At 44.2% G+C, this 18549-nt stretch overlaps 1 protein-coding gene across 1 annotated transcript in view; it reads right to left on the bottom strand.

Moving 5' to 3' along the window:
• ANKRD13A (ankyrin repeat domain 13A) overlaps nt 1–18549 on the bottom strand; it is a 103787-nt gene that overhangs the window by 15683 nt on the left and 69555 nt on the right. The window contains exons 11-12 of the mRNA XM_073629575.1: nt 13559–13689; nt 12220–12377 (exon numbers count right to left, since the gene is read on the bottom strand). Of these exons, the coding sequence (XP_073485676.1) occupies nt 12220–12377; nt 13559–13689 (289 nt within the window). The remainder of the gene's footprint in view (nt 1–12219; nt 12378–13558; nt 13690–18549) is intronic.

Raw genomic sequence — 18549 nt, forward strand, 5'->3', positions numbered from 1 at the left:
GCTGAGAACGCCAGACTTCTCATACGTTCTTTACTCTGCCTATTTGTATGCTTTCAAATGTAAGAGCATATATCAAATAAATATCTCCCTTTGCTTATAAACAATAATACACTAGTGGAGCCTATCTTCTCTCTCCCTCTCCCTTCTCTTTATCCCCCCCCCCTTCCCCCCTCTTCTCCCCCTGGGTCTGAGCTGCACCAGAGCGGAAGAAATAAGGAGATAACAAGGAGAATTAAGCAGCAAGAAGGAGAAGTTTTCAGACAGTACTTCCACACCTTAAAAAGCATATTACCACAGCCTGATTTCTACTATTTTAAGGTGAGAGTTCTGAGAGACTGAACTAGGAGGCACCACTATAGGAACAACTCATTCAACACATAAGACATACACAGATCTGAATGGAAGGACTTTTTTACCTCTGCAATAGCGCCACCTATCTATGAATTTATGAACTGTTCGGTTTCAATTTTACAATGCTGTCATCACTTTTTTAGGCACATTTATCAGCATGATGATTGCATTAATTGTAGTCAACTGTTGATTTTTTTTTTTTTTTTTTGTGTATAATATATTTATCCTTTTGATGGGTTGCACTTTATTAATTATCCACAGTTAAAAATTATTTTTAATTAAGGATATTTATTCACTAATATTTATTTGCATCAATTTATTTATGGTATCTTAGCTAGTTGTCACCTTATGGTCGTTTTGTTATTTCAACCACTTGCACGTAGTCACTTTAAAACACAGCACTATCACTTTAATGGTAATCAGTCATAATAGATTTATGTTTTAATTTAGAGATCGTAGATCCTAATTAACATTATCACAGTTACCAATACTTTAATCACTTTTGTCCTCACCCTACTTCAATTCACATTGCTCACGTAAATATTGCGCGAAATCTCCTTTAATTATCAATTAAATTCTCTTATTTGCTTCCTTTTGGTCTGTTACATATACAATTGAAAGCATTTTGTTCTATCGGCTCAATAAGTGCAAAAAATAGCTGTTGATCCCGACAGAAATCCAATGAGCACCCGTGACCATGTAAAACTGCCATGAGAACGATTTTCCTATAGAATGAATGGAACTGCAATACGCATGCAAAGTACGAAGTGGCCATTTTTGGGTGAAAGGCTGTGGAGCTCTGAGTGGATCCAAGACTGTTGGATTGGGGCTGAAGGTATTTAATGGATGCATTCCATGGGGACTTATAAAAAGAAAAAACTGTTCAAAAGTGCAGTTGTACGTTAAAATATAAAAAGCACCCAGAATGTAGCGCTTTAACTTCAAATATTGTATGTAAAGTAAAATGAGTTTTGAATCCTACAGAAGAGGAGAGAAGTGCCACGTATATTTTGTTGTAATCATGTATGTGCGGAAACTATGCACTCTAAAGAATTTGTTTTCAGGAATTATACAGGATTGGATGATTTGCCTGAGCAACTTAAAGATGGTGAAATAAGTCAGAAGTGCAGACCTTCCATATCAAGATCAAATAATGTATTCAGTCTTCCTGAAAAACAGTTTCACTGACTCCCAAAACCTGAACTACATCCAGACAGACAATGTAGAAAATTTTCCTTTTGGAGAACAGGATAGAGAATGGGAAGAACAATGTCATGGCTGAGATGAAAGCCAGAAACTGCAAAAAGTAAGTCATGGGACATGTGCCTATGAAAAAAACAGAAAAGGTTCTTTGCAGGATAACGCCACCAGTTCAAACACTCTTATTGCGGAGGTAAAGGCAACAAAGAAACCACCTTGTTTGGAGAGAGCAGAAAAAGGATGTCTCTAATAGGTTCACATGGAATTTTCTGAAGAAGTGCAGAGAGAATCAGATTCGGATCCTATGGAGTCACAGGTATATGAACAAGAGGAGCAACAGCAGAGAATCCCTGTAAAAAGGGCTTAATCAAGAGGTGAAAGGCCAGTGTTCTCTGAACCAGAATACAAAGGGCAGAAACTTGGCCCCAAAGAGGGCTGACAACCAAAAGCTGGTCCAGGCCCAGCTATAGGAAGGAAGGGATTTGTCCCATGGAGAAAGTCCTAGGGTAGAAGTCCACAGTCTCACAACTGAAGCATGCCTTCTACATTCCATGATAAAACTTACGAGAAGTAGCTTTCCTAGCTTTTCGTTTTAGCATAGTAGGAATCACATATTCAGAGATGGCGCTGTCTCCCAAAACCTGCTTCAGCAGCCATGCCTTTAATGCTAGCGACAGTGGAGGATGGTAAATCGGTCCTTGAGACAAAAGATTCTGATGATCTGTAGGAGCCCACAGGGTGCCTAGAACTCCATAGCCAGTTATGCATTACGAGGAGCTTTCAAAAGATGGAGTGAGACTTTGCTAAATTCAAAGCCAAATTCCTAAGCCACCATGATGGGGACAAACTAGTCCTCTTTGCCAAGTGAACCGGCCAGTACAGGGACATAATTAAATCATCCTGCAACCTCACACTGTTGCATTGCAGAGGTCTTGAGTTTAGCTGGATAGGAGGAACTGTCTTGAAGTAGGCTGCCATCAGACCTAGGACTCATCAAAAAGCAGAGAACCAGATGACTCCTGGACTGAAGAGCTCAAATTTGAGATTGGATTGTCTGATATTTCTTCTGTAGAAGAAATGTTTTGGCCTGAGCCATGTCTAGGGCCAGATCCAAGAACTCCAAGCTATAAGTTGGTTCCATCTTAACGGCTGTAATTTCTGGACAGTCAAGGCCAGATGGTCCAACAGACCATGCACCACCTGTAATATAAAAATAGGATTTTTTAAAACAGCTTACCTGTAAAATCCTTTTCTTTCGAAGGACATCACGGGACACAGAGCCACAGTAATTACTGATGGGTTATATAGGTATCACTGGTGATTGGACACCGGCACACCCTATCAGGAAGTTCAACCCCCTATATAATCCCTCCCCCTTGCAGGGATACCTCAGTTTTGTAGCCAAGCAATATAGTGTATTAGAAGAGGGGCGGGACCTCTGTGTCCCGTGATGTCCTTCGAAAGAAAAGGATTTTACAGGTAAGCGGTTTTAAAAAATCCTATTTTCTTTCTCGAACATCACGGGACACAGAGCCACAGTAATTACTGATGGGATGTCCCAGAGCAATGCTACCTGAGGGGGAGGAACCACGACCAAGTAGGGTGCAATCAGACCTGAGGACCCTGTACCGCTGCCTGCAGCACACTACGCCCAAAGGCGATATCCTCATGCCTTCTCACATCCACCTGATAGAATCTGGTGAATGTATGAACTGAAGACCAGGTTGCGGCCTTGCAGATTTGAGCCATAGAGGCCTGGTGATGCACTGCCCAAGAAGCACCAATAGCCCTTGTGGAATGTGCCCTGATCTGAAACGGAGGAATCTTCTGTTTCAAACCGTAAGCTTGAATGATCAACTGTCGAATCCATTACAAACAAAACATCCGTCTTGCGGATCTGAGCAGTTGCCCCTAGATAGGCCTTAACTGCTCTTACTACATCCAACGAATGTAGAGATCTCTCTTCCGGAGAACAGGGATCTGGAAAAAAGGAAGGTAGAACAATGTCTTGGTTTAAATGAAAATCAGAAACCACCTTCGGTAAAAAACTAGGATGAGGGCGTAGTACCACTCTATCCTTGTGTATAATCAAATAAGGCTCCTTACAGGAAAGAGCTGCTAATTCTGATACTCTTCTAGCAGAAGAGATGGCCACCAGAAAAATTAATTTCCTTGTCAACAAGACCAAAAGGAATCTGACTTATTGGTTCAAAAGGCTGTTTCTGTAACACAGCCAGGACCAAATTCAAGTCCCAGGGGTTTAGGGGCGCTTTAACCGGAGGATTAAGACGCATCACCCCCTGCATAAAGTTTCGGACCAAAGAAAATGAAGCAAGTGGCCGCTGAAATAATACTGATAAAGCAGAGACCTGGCCCTTGATTGTACTCAAAGCCAGCTTCATCTCTAATCCCATCTGTAGAAAATCAAGGATTCTACCTATGACATATTTCCTGGGATGCTAACCTCTGGATTCACACCAGGTTATATAAGCCTTCCAGACTCTATGATAAATCATCCTGGAAGCTGGCTTCCTTGCATTAATCAAGGTAGATATGACAGGACCTGAGGGCCCACGACTCTTCAGAACGTGGGTCTCAATAGCCAAACCGTCAAATTTAGCGTTTGTAAGGCAGGATGGAACACTGGACCTTGAGATAACAGGTCTGGGCGTTCCGGTAGTGTCCACGGGGAACCTACCGTCATCCTTACTATTTCTGCATACCAAGTCCTTCTGGGCCAAGCGGGGGCCACCAGAAGTACCGACTTCCTTTCCTGCCTGATCCTGCGAAGGAGTCGTGGTAGTAGCAGAATAGGCGGGAATGCGTAAATCAGTGAGAACCGATGCCACGGAATCACCAACGCATCCGTCCCGCATGCAAGAGGATCTTTTGTCCTTGCCACAAATCTGTCTATCTTTTTGTTGAATCGGGATGCAAAGAGATCTACATCTGGAACCCCCCATCTTTGGCATATGGCCCAAAAGACGTCGGGATGCAGAGACCATTCCCCTGGAAGTAACTGCTGGCGACTTAGATAGTCCGCCTGCCAATTCTCTATTCCCTGGATGAAAACTGCCGATATGCATGGCACATGCATCTCTGCCCAGACTAAGATCTGGTTCACCTCTTTTTGAGCAGCTCGGCTCCGGGTGCCTCCCTGATGATTGACATAAGCCACTGCTGTGGCATTGTCGGACTGGATCCTGACCGGACAACCCTGTAGCCTGATAGTCCAGGCCTTTAGAGCTAGATGTATCGCCCGGATCTCCAGAATGTTGATGGGTAAGGTCCTCTCTGTCTTGGACCATACCCCTTGGACCGCAGCCTGTTCCAGAACTGCTTCCCAACCTGACAGACTGGCATCTGTTGTTACCACCGTCCAGGTAACCGGTAGAAAGGATTTCCCCTTCTGCAGGTTTTCGGGTATGAGCCACCAGTTGAGGTTCTGACGCACCGCATGCGACAGGTGCATCGGAAAGTCTAATGCCTGAACCTTCTTGTTCCAGGTCGACAGAATACTGTGTTGCAGCAATCTTGAGTGAAACTGAGCATAGGGAACTGCTTCGAATGAAGACACCATCTTCCCTAGTAGCCTCATACAAAGGCGGACTGAGGGACCCTTCTTGGTCCTTACTGTCAGAATCAGCTCTCTCAAAGCAGTGATCTTTGCCTGGGGTAGAAATATCTTCTCCTGGCTTGTATCTATAATCAGACCTAAATACTCCAGTCTTCTTACTGGTTTTAGGAAAGACTTTTCTAAGTTGAGGATCCAACCCAGGTGTACTAGATACCTGACCGTGGTCCTCAAGTTTCCATTCAAAGAGGCTACCGACCGGTCTATCAAGAGCAGGTCGTCTAGGTATGCTATGACAGCTATACCCTGAGCCCTTAATCTGGCCAGAGGAGGAGCCAAGATCTTTGTGAACACTCGAGGTGCAGTGGCTATCCCGAAAGGCAGAGCCACAAACTGGAAATGGCGCCCTCCTACCTCGAAGCGCAGAAACTTCTGATGAGCAGGAAAAATGGGCACATGCAGATATGCATCTCTGATGTCTATTGATGCCAGAAATTCTCCTCCCTGCAGGGTGGGAACTACTGTTCGAATTGATTCCATGCGGAAGGATTGAATCCTTAGGAATCGGTTCAGATCCCTTAAGTCCAGAATGGGCCTGACATCCCCATTTGGCTTTTGGACCGTAAAAAGGTTGGAATAGAAGCCCAATCCCTGGTCCTTTGCGGGAACTATCATAATGACCTCCTGCGACAAAAGTCGCTCTAACGCTAGAAGGAGCGACTGCTTCTTCTCTGGGTCTCTGGGAACATTTGATCTGAGGAACCGAGGAGAGGGGAATTCCTGAAACTCCAGCTTGTACCCTAAGGTTACCGTGGAGATTACCCAACTGTCCTGGAAGTCCTCCTGCCAGAGCTCTGAGAACTGTCGCAGTCTTCCCCCCACTCGAGTGAGCGGGGGCGCCCCCTCATGCAGAGGTCTTAGTGTTTTGCCTAGTAGGCTTCTTTCCCCAGGACTTCTTTTGTCCCTGGGGTTGACTCTTGTCTCTGGACCCCGATGGAGGCGGCCGTCGAGACTGCCTGGAGGCTGAAGCCCCCGGCGCTGGGGAAAGAGTCCGTTTGAAAGAGGGACGCTTACTCTTCTTCTTGACAGGTAAGAGAGTGCTTTTCCCCACAAGAGATTCTCTTGATATAGTTATCCAAGTCCTCTCCAAACAACCTTGCACCACGAAATGGAAACCCAGCCAGTAGCTTCTTACATGGTGCTTCGGCTGACCAATTTTTCAACCATAGGATTCTACGTATATGCACCAAACCCAGTGAAAGACAGGAGGTTTACACGATAGAATCTCTAATGGCGTCAACCACAAAGCATAAGGCCGCTGGAAGGTTAGCAAACCCCTGGGCCTGCTGTTCAGGTAATACTTTGATGACCTGCTTAACATGGTCTCTTAAGTATTGACAGACTCCAATCGCTGCTACTGCAGGTTGGGCCACTGATCCTGCTAAGGAGAAAACATCCTTCAATAGGGATTCCATCCTTTTATCTACAGGATCCCTGAGCATCTGAGCATTGTCTACAGGACAAGTGAGGCTATTATTTACGGAGGAAATGGCAGCATCAATAGCTGGTATTCCCCACATTTTAATAAACTTTTCTTCCATCGGATAAAGTGTTGAAAACTTTCTCGGCGGAAAAAAACGTTTGTCTGGGTGATCCCACTCAGAATAAATGAGCTTTTCAAGTAAAGTATGAACAGGAAAAGCATGTGCTGCTTGGAAAGGTTTCAGTGACCCCAAAGCAGAAGAGGATTCTTTAGCAGTTTCAGGTATGGGCAACTTAAATGTGGAGCGGACCAATCCAGTGAGGATCTGCAAGATCTGCCTGAACGGCTATCTTCAGAGATGGTGGCCATTAGGCCGCAGAGCCCGGGTGGTATAACCACTTTCTAGACCCCTGTGGCCCCTCTCTAGCCTGGGGGGGAACATTCAAACATGAGAAATCCCCCCTTCCACCTTACCTGTTTGCAGCCTGCTTGAGACGCTGGGACATAATCAGCGATGAAAACACCTGAGACAGACAGTCAGCATGTGCAGGTTTGTGCTCTTGGCAGCCCCCGGTGGTCACAATAGGCATAGCATGCATTTACCTTAAAGGAGAAAAGCCACTAGAACTCAAAAATTCTGTGGAATCTCCTCTTACCTTATCCAGCAGCAGGGTGCTGTTTACACAAACCCAATCTTCACCTCTCACGGTGGGCTCCGTTTGAAAAAACCGTCAGAGACTGGGGCCCCCTACGAATAGGGGGATCCAACAGTTCTGGGACCGTAAAGCACCTTGCCAGAAATTAGGAAGTTTAAAGCCATTTTCTGATCTGCGGGGTCCAGCTCTCTAAAAAGAGAAGCATTACGGGTAAAACCTCGTTTCTTCGGACACGAGGCCTGGGTACCATTCAATTCGGCCATGAAAAAGACACTTTGAATGGATCCGGTTCGCCTGGCTTGCCCCAGTATAGGATCTTAGGATATTCCCTTTGGAGCTCAGCACAGGACATCTTTACACGTCCATCACCTAAGACACTGGCGTAAAAACTGAGGTATCCCTGCAAGGGGGAGGGATTATATAGGGGGGTTGAACTTCCTGATAGGGTGTGCCAGTGTCCAATCACCAGTGATATCTATATAACCCATCAGTAATTACTGTGGCTCTGTGTCCCGTGATGTTCGAGAAAGAAAAGGAGATTTTTCTCAGTAGAACACAATGGGGATGCCACAAGAGTACCATAGGCCAGTATCTTGATGAAAACCTGGAGGTGCAGCTAACAAGCCAAAGGGAAGGGCCACAAATTGGTAGGAAAGAGGCAAAACAAAGGAAAACATGAATGTGCTGGAATAATGAGGACCTGCAGGTAAACATCCTTGATGTCCACAGAAGTAAAAAAGTCTCCCTAGTGAAGTAAGATGGTGACAGGCCTGGTAGATTCTATGATGAATTTCGGGGCTTCAGTGAAGATATTCAGAGCTTTGAGATAAAAGATGGGGTGGATGTCCCCTTTGGAAATAGGAAAAGTGAAGTTGTTAGAACAATTTCAAGGACTTTATTCAGTCATAGGTAATTGTGGGCAAGAATACCTTGATTCTGAACATCTGAGAGTGTTTGTTTCCCGGATCCAACCTTCCTGTGTCACCACACAGATTAGCAGATTTTCATCAAAGGAAGGGGGCTTGGAGCAAAACTGCAGCTTGTATCTTGGGTATACTACCACTAGTGTATAACGTGCAGGATGTCCAAGCATCCACAAAGATTAACAAATGTCACCCACTTTACAGCCCCTTTGTGCTGAAAAAGGGTTGTCCCATTCCTTGAAAGTGAACTGGGGGCCAACCTTTGGGGTCTTGACGTGGAGGGCATGGTTACATTTCCTAACAGACAAACATTGCAGTCTGTTCCTTAGGATTCTGCCACTGAGGAAGGTAGTGTCCCAGATAAAAGTATCACCTCGATTATAGTAATACAGCTACAGGCATAGGAGTCATGCGTTCTACAAATCAAGAATTTAACTGCAGCAGTGCCGGGATCTAATTTAAGGGATTTTCAGCAGTCAGACATGGTTTAGAAAAAGTAAAAGTCCCAGCCAGATTTATTGAAGAGCAGGGTCTGCCAGCAAGGACCGAGCACTAAAGAATGCTTACAACCACACTGGTTAGGTCCTTAGAGACAGGTGAATCCTACTACAGTATAATAGTCCTTTTGTTAAGGTGGTGCACTGCCAGATCCAGTGGCTATAGGCACCTTTTATACAAAATCCTCCCCAAATGGGTACAAGGCTAATAGGTGCTAAGGGAAGCAAACAGCTTTTCGAGGTGTTTCCAATGTTTATGGAGATGTAGACCAAGTGAGAAAAATTAGCTGCACATCAACATCTGTCCAACAGGTTTATTGAAAGACTGCCACCAGGACTAAAACAGACCAGGGGGTGATGACGTTTCACACATACATACATTGTACTTCTTCAAAACGAAGAGATGTACAGAAAGAGTTGGAACAGCAGGGGCTATGGGAAAAGGCTTTTGCAGCCTTAGTAGCATTAAAAGGACCCAAGAATGGAAACAGCACTAGTAGAAGCAACAGGCTCAAACTCTAGTTTTAAAGTAATGTGCACCAAAGCAGTCTCTCCTAAATTGGCAAGAATAGCTGTGGACTGTGAGAACAAGCTCAGTCAAAAATTGGAGCAAATCAGTCTCAGCAGCCAAGGTCATGGGTAAAACAGATATAGAGTCCAGCAGCAGAAAGCACGGGCCAAAAATATATTAGCCACACCTGGAGCTAAAGGGGACTCCAATACCAGAGAGATTACAGTATTGGCCAATAATAATTTAGTTTTCATTAAGCTGATAATGTTGCATTTAACTACATATATCTCTATCTATCTATCCATCTATCTATATAAACACACAGTGGGGATCGAAAGTTTGGGCACCTCAGGTAAAAATGTGTATTAATGTGCATAACGAAGCCAAGGAAAGATGGATAAATCTCCAAATGGCATCAAATTACAGATTAGACATTCTTATATGTCAAAAAAAAGTTAGATTTTATTTCCATCATTTACACTTTCAAAATTACAGAAAACAAAAAAATGGCGTCTGCAAAAGTTTGGCCACCCTGCAGAGTTAATATCTTGTACTGCCCCCTTTGGCAAGTATCACAGCTTGTAAACGCTTTTTGTAGTCAGCCATGAGTCTTTCAATTCTTGTTTGAGGTATCTTTGCCCATTCTTCCTTACAAAAGTCTTCCAGTACTTTGAGATTTCTGGGCTGTCTGTCATACACTGCTCTTTTAAGGTCTATCCATAAATTTTCAATAATGTTGAGGTCAGGAGATTGTGAAGGCCATGGCAAAACCTTCAGTTTACACCTTTTGATGTAATCCCCCGCGGATTTTGAGGTGTGTTTAGGATCATTATCCATTTATAGAAGCCATCCTCTCTTTAACTTCAGCTTTTTCACAAATGGCATCAAGTTACCATCCAAAATTTGCTGAAATTTTATTGAATCCATTTTTCCTTCTACTCGTGAAATGTTCCCTGTGCCACTGGCTGCAATACAACCCCAAAGCACGATTGATCCACCCCCATGCTTAACAGTTGGACAAAGGTTCTTTTCATTAAATTCTGTGCCCTTTCTTCTCCAAACGTACCTTTGCTCATTCCGGCCAAAAAGTTCTATTTTAACCTCATCGGTCCACAGAACTTGTTTCCACAATGCCTCAGGCTTGTCTATATGTTCATTTGCAAAGTTCAAACGCTGATTTTTGTGGTGAGGACGTAGAAGAGGTTTTCTTCTGATGACTCTTCCATGAAGACCATATTTGTACAAGTATCTCTTTATAGTGGAATAGTGTACCACAACTCCAGTGTCTGCCAGATCTTTCTGGAGGGATCGTGCAGTCAAACGTGGGTTTTGAATTGCTTTTCTCACAATCCTGCGAGCTGTTCTGTCTGATATTTTTCTTGGTCTTCCAGATACTCTTCCTGATGACTGCCATTTCTTAATTACATTCCGAACAGAGGATATTGACATCTGAAAACGCTTTGCTATCTTCTTATAGCCTTCTCCAGCTTTGTGAGCGTCAACTATTTTCAGTTTCAGTTTTCTAGACAACTGCTTAGAAGAACCCATGGTGCTGATTGTTGGGGCAAGGTCAGATGAGTCTGGCCATTTAAAACCTTTGAGATTGACATCACCTGGTCTTCCCAGACGATGATTGAGAACAATCCATGACACTGGCAGGTCTCAGCTTTGCAAAGGGGGCAGTGCATGCTATAAATTCTGCAGGGTGCCCACACTTTTGCAGATGCCATTTTTTTTCTGTAATGTTGAAAGTGTAAATGATGGAAATAAAATCTAACTTTTTTTGACATATAAGAAATTCTAATCTGTAATTTGATGCCATTTGGAGATTTTTCCATCTTTCCTTGGCTCCGTTATGCACATTAATACACATTTTTACCTGGGGTGCCCAAACTTTCGATCCCCACTGTATATTATATCTATCTATCTATCTATCTATATTAGAGCTGCACAATTAATCGTTAAAAAAAATCGTGATCTCGATTCACCTCCCCTGACAATCTCTCCTGCAGAGGTTGCGGATTCTTTCATATAAACAAGTAGAGAGACTTTATCTGCTCACTCAGCTGTCAAAAGAAAGCATCCGGGCATTCTGCCAAGTCTTTTAACTTGAAATATTGTAACTAAGCTTCCTTCTTAGATCAAAGGGATAGAACTTCTGTGTAAATAAATAATCCAGCAGTCTGCCAAGTTTTCAACAACCTGTAAATGCAGGAAGTTTAACCACTTAAAGTCGAAGGGCTCTTTCACACGGGGCGGATCAGTGATGATCCGCCCCGTGAACACCCGCTTACTCAGCGGGGATCGCTCCGCCGATCCCCGCTGAGCAGGAAGATGACAGGTCCATCGCTGCACACTGTGCAGCGACGGACCTGTCAGAGCGCTGCTCTCCCCTATGGGGGATCGGGTGATGACGGACCGTAGTGTCCGTCGTCACCCGATCCGATAACGGATGGAAAAGTAGGGTTTTCCTCCGTTACACTTTTCGGATCGGAGCGGGTCGGATGTCAGCGGACATGTCACCGCTGACATCTGACGCTCCATAGGGATACATGTATGTCCGTTTTTCATCCGAAAACGGAAGGATGAAAAACAGACATACGGACTCCCCGTGTGAAAGAGCCCTCAATCTTTTTCTGACACTTCTTAGGTTAAAAATCAATATTTTTTGCTAGAAAATTACTTGGAACCCCCAAACATTATGTATATTTTAGCAGAGACCCTAGGGAATAAAATGGCAATTGCTGCAATATTTTATGTCACACTGTATTTGCCCAGCTGTCTTTCAAATGAAATTTTTTGGGAAAAAATACACTTCAATGAATAAAAAAAAAAAAAACGAAACAGTAAAGTTAGCCCAGTTTTTTTAGTTTTAACGTGAAAGATGATGTTACGCCTTGAGAATCGTGATCTATCTTCCAAGCAAAAAAAATATATATTTTTTTTTACATAATATAAGAACTAAAATCCACAAAAGTGTTTTCCTCAAAGACAGATTGGCATGCAAGTAAAAGGAATGTATACCTATCTTGACAGGAAATCCAGGTGGGAACTGTAATGTTATGAAGTCCCTCAAGTGAGCAAAATGAGAGCTTGTTCTGGCCATCAGGTCTATTATGGGTGTGACTTGTTCTGCCAAGGACAGAGGAAAGTCTTCACACATCCACAAAGTGCCCTTAAACCTGTAAAAAAAAAAAAAAAAAAAAAAAGAATAAGCAAGAAGAAAAGTAAAGAAAAATATAGTGTGTACATTTCATTTCAAACTGTAACCACTTGCCGACGTATTTCGGCGTGAACCAGTCGGCAAAGTGGCACGGGCGAGCAAAACAACGTACACATCCCTGCGTCATCCGCGGCTAGCAGGTGCGCACACGCTGTCCGCCGGTGGCCCGCAATCGTGGCATGGAGAGGCAGAACGAGGAGATGCCTATATGAGCAAGGCATTTCCCTGTTCTGCCTAGCAAAATGACAGGGATATACTGCTCCCAGTGATCAGGGAGCAGTGTCATGTTCTAGTGAGCCCATCCCCCTACAGTTAGAACATGCTGAGGGAACACAGTTAACCTGATCGCCCCCTAGTGTTTACCCCCTTCCCTGCCAGTGACATTTCCACAGTAATCAGTGTATTTTTATAGCACTGATCGCTGTATAAATCCCAATGGTCCCAAAATAGTGTAAAAAGTGTCCGATTTGTCCACCGCAATGTCACAGTCAAAAAAAAAAAAAAAAAAAAAAAATCGCTTTTTTTCAAAATGGACGCTTTTTTTGGTTTATAGCGCAAAAACTAAAAACCGCACAGGCGATCAAATACCACCAAAAGAAAGCTCTATTTGTGGGAAGTATTTTTGCTTGGGTACAACGTCGCACAACTGCGCAATTGTCAGGTAAAACAACAGAGTGCCGTATCGCAAAAAAGGGCTTGGTCAGTAAGGGGGTAAATCCTTCTGGGCCTGAACTGGTTAAATAATGATTAGGCAAGCTTGGACCAAACAAAATTTTTTGCATGCAAGAACAGGTTGGCCACTGTTTAGGCTCTATAGACTGTAGTAAATTGTGCTACGCATGAGGTATGTTCCAGCAGAAGTACCAGCAACTTCCCTTCTACTATGGCTATACAGAGTTGCCCATACTGTATCTCTGCCGTTAGAGAGGGCCCTGTATTTTTACCAATTAATACAAGGCTTTCTTGGATTGGTTGAGATGGAGATCAAGATGTCACAGCGTACAAACCTAGATTTTGTGTATCTAGTCTCAGTGGACACATATTGAGAATGTCTTGCTATAGTGTCAAAGGCATTAAGACACTCAACATAATTCATCTTTTAAACACATGACTTACTGCAAAGTTAAATTCATTACTCACTTTTGCGTCCTAATAGCCAACTCCTTGGGCCTCCCAATGTCTCTGTTTTTAAGCTCAAACTCAGGGTTAAAATACTCTTCAGGAGTTATAGCTGTAGGGTTGTTAGCTGTGGCAAACTCTGTAGTAAGGTCCTGTGAACAATCACAGTGATAAATTAATCGTACTTTAGACAATTTTAAAGTAAGATATTCATCTTACCCATTTATGCCATGCACTGTATATGTAAAATCACCTTCTCTGTGTTTGTGTTGATGACCAAATAGGATAACCTAAAATGTTGGGTTCTGTCACAAATATAGGAGGAAATCTTTCAATTCAATGAGGGCACTTATTCCTTTTTTTTTAAACACAAGTTCCCAAATAATTTGTCCTAGGAGTACAGTACAGGACTGATATTTATAGACCATGGGTTATAGGATGCTACCTTCAGGTGACTGAACACTGGCAAAAACTTTTGCCAGAGCTGCTCCTAGAGCGTACCCATATAACCTTGCCCATTCTGCGAGGCTCCAGGTTTTTAGGAAGTAATAAGGAGTGATCAAGACACAGAAGGGAAGGACCTCTGTCCCGGATTGTGCTATATTTGGCAGCCTTACGAATCCTGGATACAGAAGCTTGCTGCTGAAACGCCCAAAAGACACCACCAGCTTTGGTGGAATGGGCTAAAAAAGGGGGGAACCTTGTCCTTAAGGGTATAGGCCCTGGAAAGGAGTTCTCCAACACACCTGGCAATGGTGGAGTGGAAGGCAGGGTGTCCTTTATGAGGGACACAGGCAAAACAAAGAGGGACTTAGTCTTGTGTAGAGAGCCTGTAGCTTTGAGGAAGACCAGTCAGGTCAGGTTTTGGAGGAAGGACAGGACAGAGGAACGGTGAGGTCTTCCAAAGGAAGGCCTCTAAATTTGGTTCAAAGGGTGGGGGGAGGGGGTCTCTGAAGAGTAGAAATCACAAGGTTAAGATCCCAAGGTGACACAGGAGGTCAAACTGAGGGAATTATATGAGCAACTCCCTAAAGAAAAGTCTTGAAAGGGCTTGATTGGCAAGGGGTTTCTTAAAGAGGATGGAAGAGGCAGAAACCCGTCTCTTGAGGGTACTCTGGGCCAGACCCTTGTCAAGACCAGACTGAAGAATGGCCAAAATACAAGCGACAGAGTAAAACTAGGGTTAAGCCTTCTATCCTTGCAACATGCAAAGGCGGCGTCCCATAAGCGATGGTAAATCTTCCAGGAGTTGGATTTTCTTACACTGAGGAAATGGAAACTAGAAATGATCGACTCAAATAACCCTATCCTTTGGGACTTGGTTTTCAACAGCCATGGAATAAAGAATGGAGCACGGAAACTGGGCCAATAAGTCTGGCCTGTTTAGAAAAAGTCCAGGTTTATCCACCAGAAGCCCGAGTTTGTTTACCACATTCTTTTGGGGCAATTTGGTGCAATGAGACTCATGGAAACATTTCCTCCTCTATCTTACACAGCAATTGAGGGAGGATCTTCATCGGAGGGAAGGCATACACCAGTTGGAATGGACTCCAAGGAATCACCAGAACATCTATGGTGAAGGCTAGGAGATCCTTGGTCTAGGTAACAAATTTGCTCAGCTCGTTGTTGAACCTGGAGGCCAGGATGTCAGCATATAGTTTTCCCCCAATCTTAGACAAATTTTTAAAGATCTCTGCAGATACCACTCCTTAGGTCTAGTCATTGATGGCTTAGAAAATCCACCTACCTACTGTCCACTCCCTGAACGTGGACTGAGGAGAGAGAGAGTATGAAAGGAAGATTATGCCCGTGAGAGTACTGGACTCTTTTTCCCAGGGCTGATATGCTTCTTGATGAATTATGTAGGTCACTGCTGTGGCATTGTCCAATTGTGCTCCCACAAGGTGACCTTGTAGAAGGGACATCAAATGGTGCAGAAGCAGTCTAGTGGCTCTCGGTTCCATGTCTCCTGAAAAATCAGTACGTCAACTCCGCCCTAGCCTGAATGGCTCACATCTGTCTTTACCATATTCCAAGTGAAGGAATGACATCCCCAATTCCAGGAGATCTTCTCCTGACTGGACAGAATCACTGGATGATCCAATGATTGGATTTGCTTTTTCCATGTCTTAAAGAGTGCTTTATTGAAGTTACATATAGTCACATAGTGGGGGGGTTTGAGAAAAAAAAGACACAAGTCCAAAAAGTCCAACCTGTGTGTGTGCTTTTAGGTCAGTATTACATTGTATATCCCTGTATGTTGTGGTTCAGGTGCTTATATAATAGTTTTTTAATTATTGATGCTCCCTGCTGATACCACTGCCAGTGTTGTATTTAGGTTTTGTGCTGCCCTAGGCCTGACTAAACTCATGCACCCCCTAATTTAAATACGACCCACCCCTTCCTGCCGAGGCCACACCCCTTCCTGTTTAAGACCCACCCTATCATCTGTAAACCACACCCCTTCCTCTTTAGGCTCATTTGGCAACTTTCAGGGGGAAGGGGGGGAACAGGTACCCGTTTCTGACAGGTACCCTTTCCCACTCCCGGGAGACTGCGCTGCCCCCTCTGAAGTTCGGCCCCCCTCCTCCTTCCTCCACTGGGGCATTCAGAAAGTGCAACGCACTTTGCACACGTGCAGTAAGGACCTGGCCAGTTTCCCTTACCATGAATGATGGTGGCAAAACCCAAGAGCCAATCCGAAAATCGGCTGAGGTGTCGACATCGCGGGATCCCTGGACAGTTAAGTGTCCTAATATTAAAAGTCAGCAGCTACAGTATTTGTAGCTGCTGAGTTTTAATGTTCTCACAGGGTGGGGGTGAGATTCCTCTTTAATGAGTTTGCATTGATGGAGCACTTTATTGCAATATCATGATCTGCATATTAATGCACTGTCACTAAATGTGGACTGTTTAATGGGTTTGCATTGATTTTAGCATGCATGGAGCACTTTGCACATGCCAGTGGTGGCTGGTGCTAAAAAAATTTTTTGGGGGGGGGGCGCAAACAAACCCAAAATTTCAGAAAAAAAAAAAAAAAAAAAAAGACATCAATTGCAGCCTTACAGTGCCATCAATTGTAGCCACTGGGCCATCAAACGCAGCCACTGTGCCCACCAAACGCAGCCACTGTGCCCACCAAACGCAGCCACTGTGCCCACCAAACGCAGCCACTGTGCCCACCAAACGCAGCCACTGTGCCCACCAAACGCAGCCACTGTGCCCACCAAACGCAGCCACTGTGCCCACCAAAAAAGTTGGCCCTTTTGAAATTCAGTGTCTTTGTATTTCCCTTATGTTTCTCATTTGTGTGATTTATACTGAAACAGATTGATCTGTGAAAGCGGTTTCCTAAATTGCCCCGTATTTCCACATCCGTGGTCAGGTCTGTATTGTTGGTATAGATAAGAACAGAAAAAGTATTTCTCCTGCGCTCGTGCAGGCGGTATTGATATAAAGTGGTAGTACTTTCAAATGGTGGGTAGTAGAGAATGATCATGCGTGTCCCGCTGCCTGAACTGACCAGGGGTGGTTCAAAGAAGGCCGAGTGAAAGGAAAAAAGTGGAAGGCACGTGATCCAACGCTTGAATCAAAATAATACAGTTTATTCTAAAAAATAACATAGTTTACTCTTAAAGTGGATGAGTACAAAAAAAGTTACTACGTATTCATAAAACTAGGTTACAAAATGTACATTAAAAGTTAATATTCAAAGTTCTCCTGGGACCCAAACCCCTCCTTTCTACACCAGCTCCTCAGCCACTTGTTTACTTCCCCAATCTCCCGCTGTCTTTCTGGTGTGCCTCGAGGTACCGGTAGTATTTCTGAGAATACTACCTTGGAGATCTTTTTCCTCAATTTAGCTCCTAGGTCCCTAAAATAATTTGTTAGGACACTCCATCTTCTTCTGACTTTGTCATTGGTGCCAACGTGCACCATGACAGCCGGGTCTTCCCCAGCGCCTCCCAGCAATCTGTCCGCCAGATCTGTGATGTGCCGAACCCGATCGCCCGAAACATACAGTTCGGTGCTTCAGGTCTTTGTGACAGATTGCCCTCTCTGTCCTTCTGAGAACTGAGTCCCCTACCACCAGAATCTGTCTTTCCTTTCCCTTGACTTCACTCCCAACTTTACTGGAAGAGTTATTTTCCTGGCAGCTATGGGAGTCACTCAGCTCCAGCAATACTGGTCCCTGACCGGTTTCACCAATGTCACTCAATGGGGCATACTTATTGGGATGTTCCAGCCCAGGACCTGTCTCCCTGGCACTTTCCCCTCTAGCCTTCCTGACCATCACCCATCTACTCTGCTTTGGTGCCTGCCCCTCTTTATCTCCACCCGGCTCTGTGCTGGCCCCTGCCGGGTACGATTCCAACTCTCCTTTAATATGGAGAGTCTTCTCGGTTTTGACAGTTGCTTCCCTAGATTCAGAACCTGGGCTTCCAGGGAAAAAACATGCTTACATTTTGCACAGCAGTATTCGCCCTTGATCGCATGATCAAGGAACGCATACATGCCGCAAGATATACACAGAGTCTGATCTCCACACCCGCCGGGCATCATACCCACTAAAATTAATGGGGATTGGGATTTATTCTCTGTTCAAATTAACTAACTAGCTTCCTGAGAATATTACTTGGGGACTCCCAATACACAATATACTCAGGTACTCACAATAGACACACAATACTCTATTTGTGAGTACCTGAGAAGCGTGCCTGTATTGTAAGTACAACACTCATCTTGTCTGATGTAATACTGGGCAAAGGAAACTGTCTCGAAGGAGGTCACCATGAGGCACAGAACTCTCATTCAGAAGCAAATTGAGGGATGTCCTTGCGACCTGAGAGTCCAAGAAGCTCATCCTTAGGGAGGCAATCTTGTCTTGAGAGAGGAAGATTCTGGCCTGGGCTGTGTCCAAGATTAGACCGAGGTACTCCAGATAATCAGATGGCTGAAGGAGGGCAGACTTTGGAAAGTTAATTATCTAGTCAAAAGTTTAGAGGAACTGA

This window comes from Aquarana catesbeiana, linkage group LG01 (assembly GCF_042186555.1).
Source record: "Aquarana catesbeiana isolate 2022-GZ linkage group LG01, ASM4218655v1, whole genome shotgun sequence".
NCBI classification, from domain to species: Eukaryota; Metazoa; Chordata; class Amphibia; order Anura; family Ranidae; genus Aquarana; species Aquarana catesbeiana.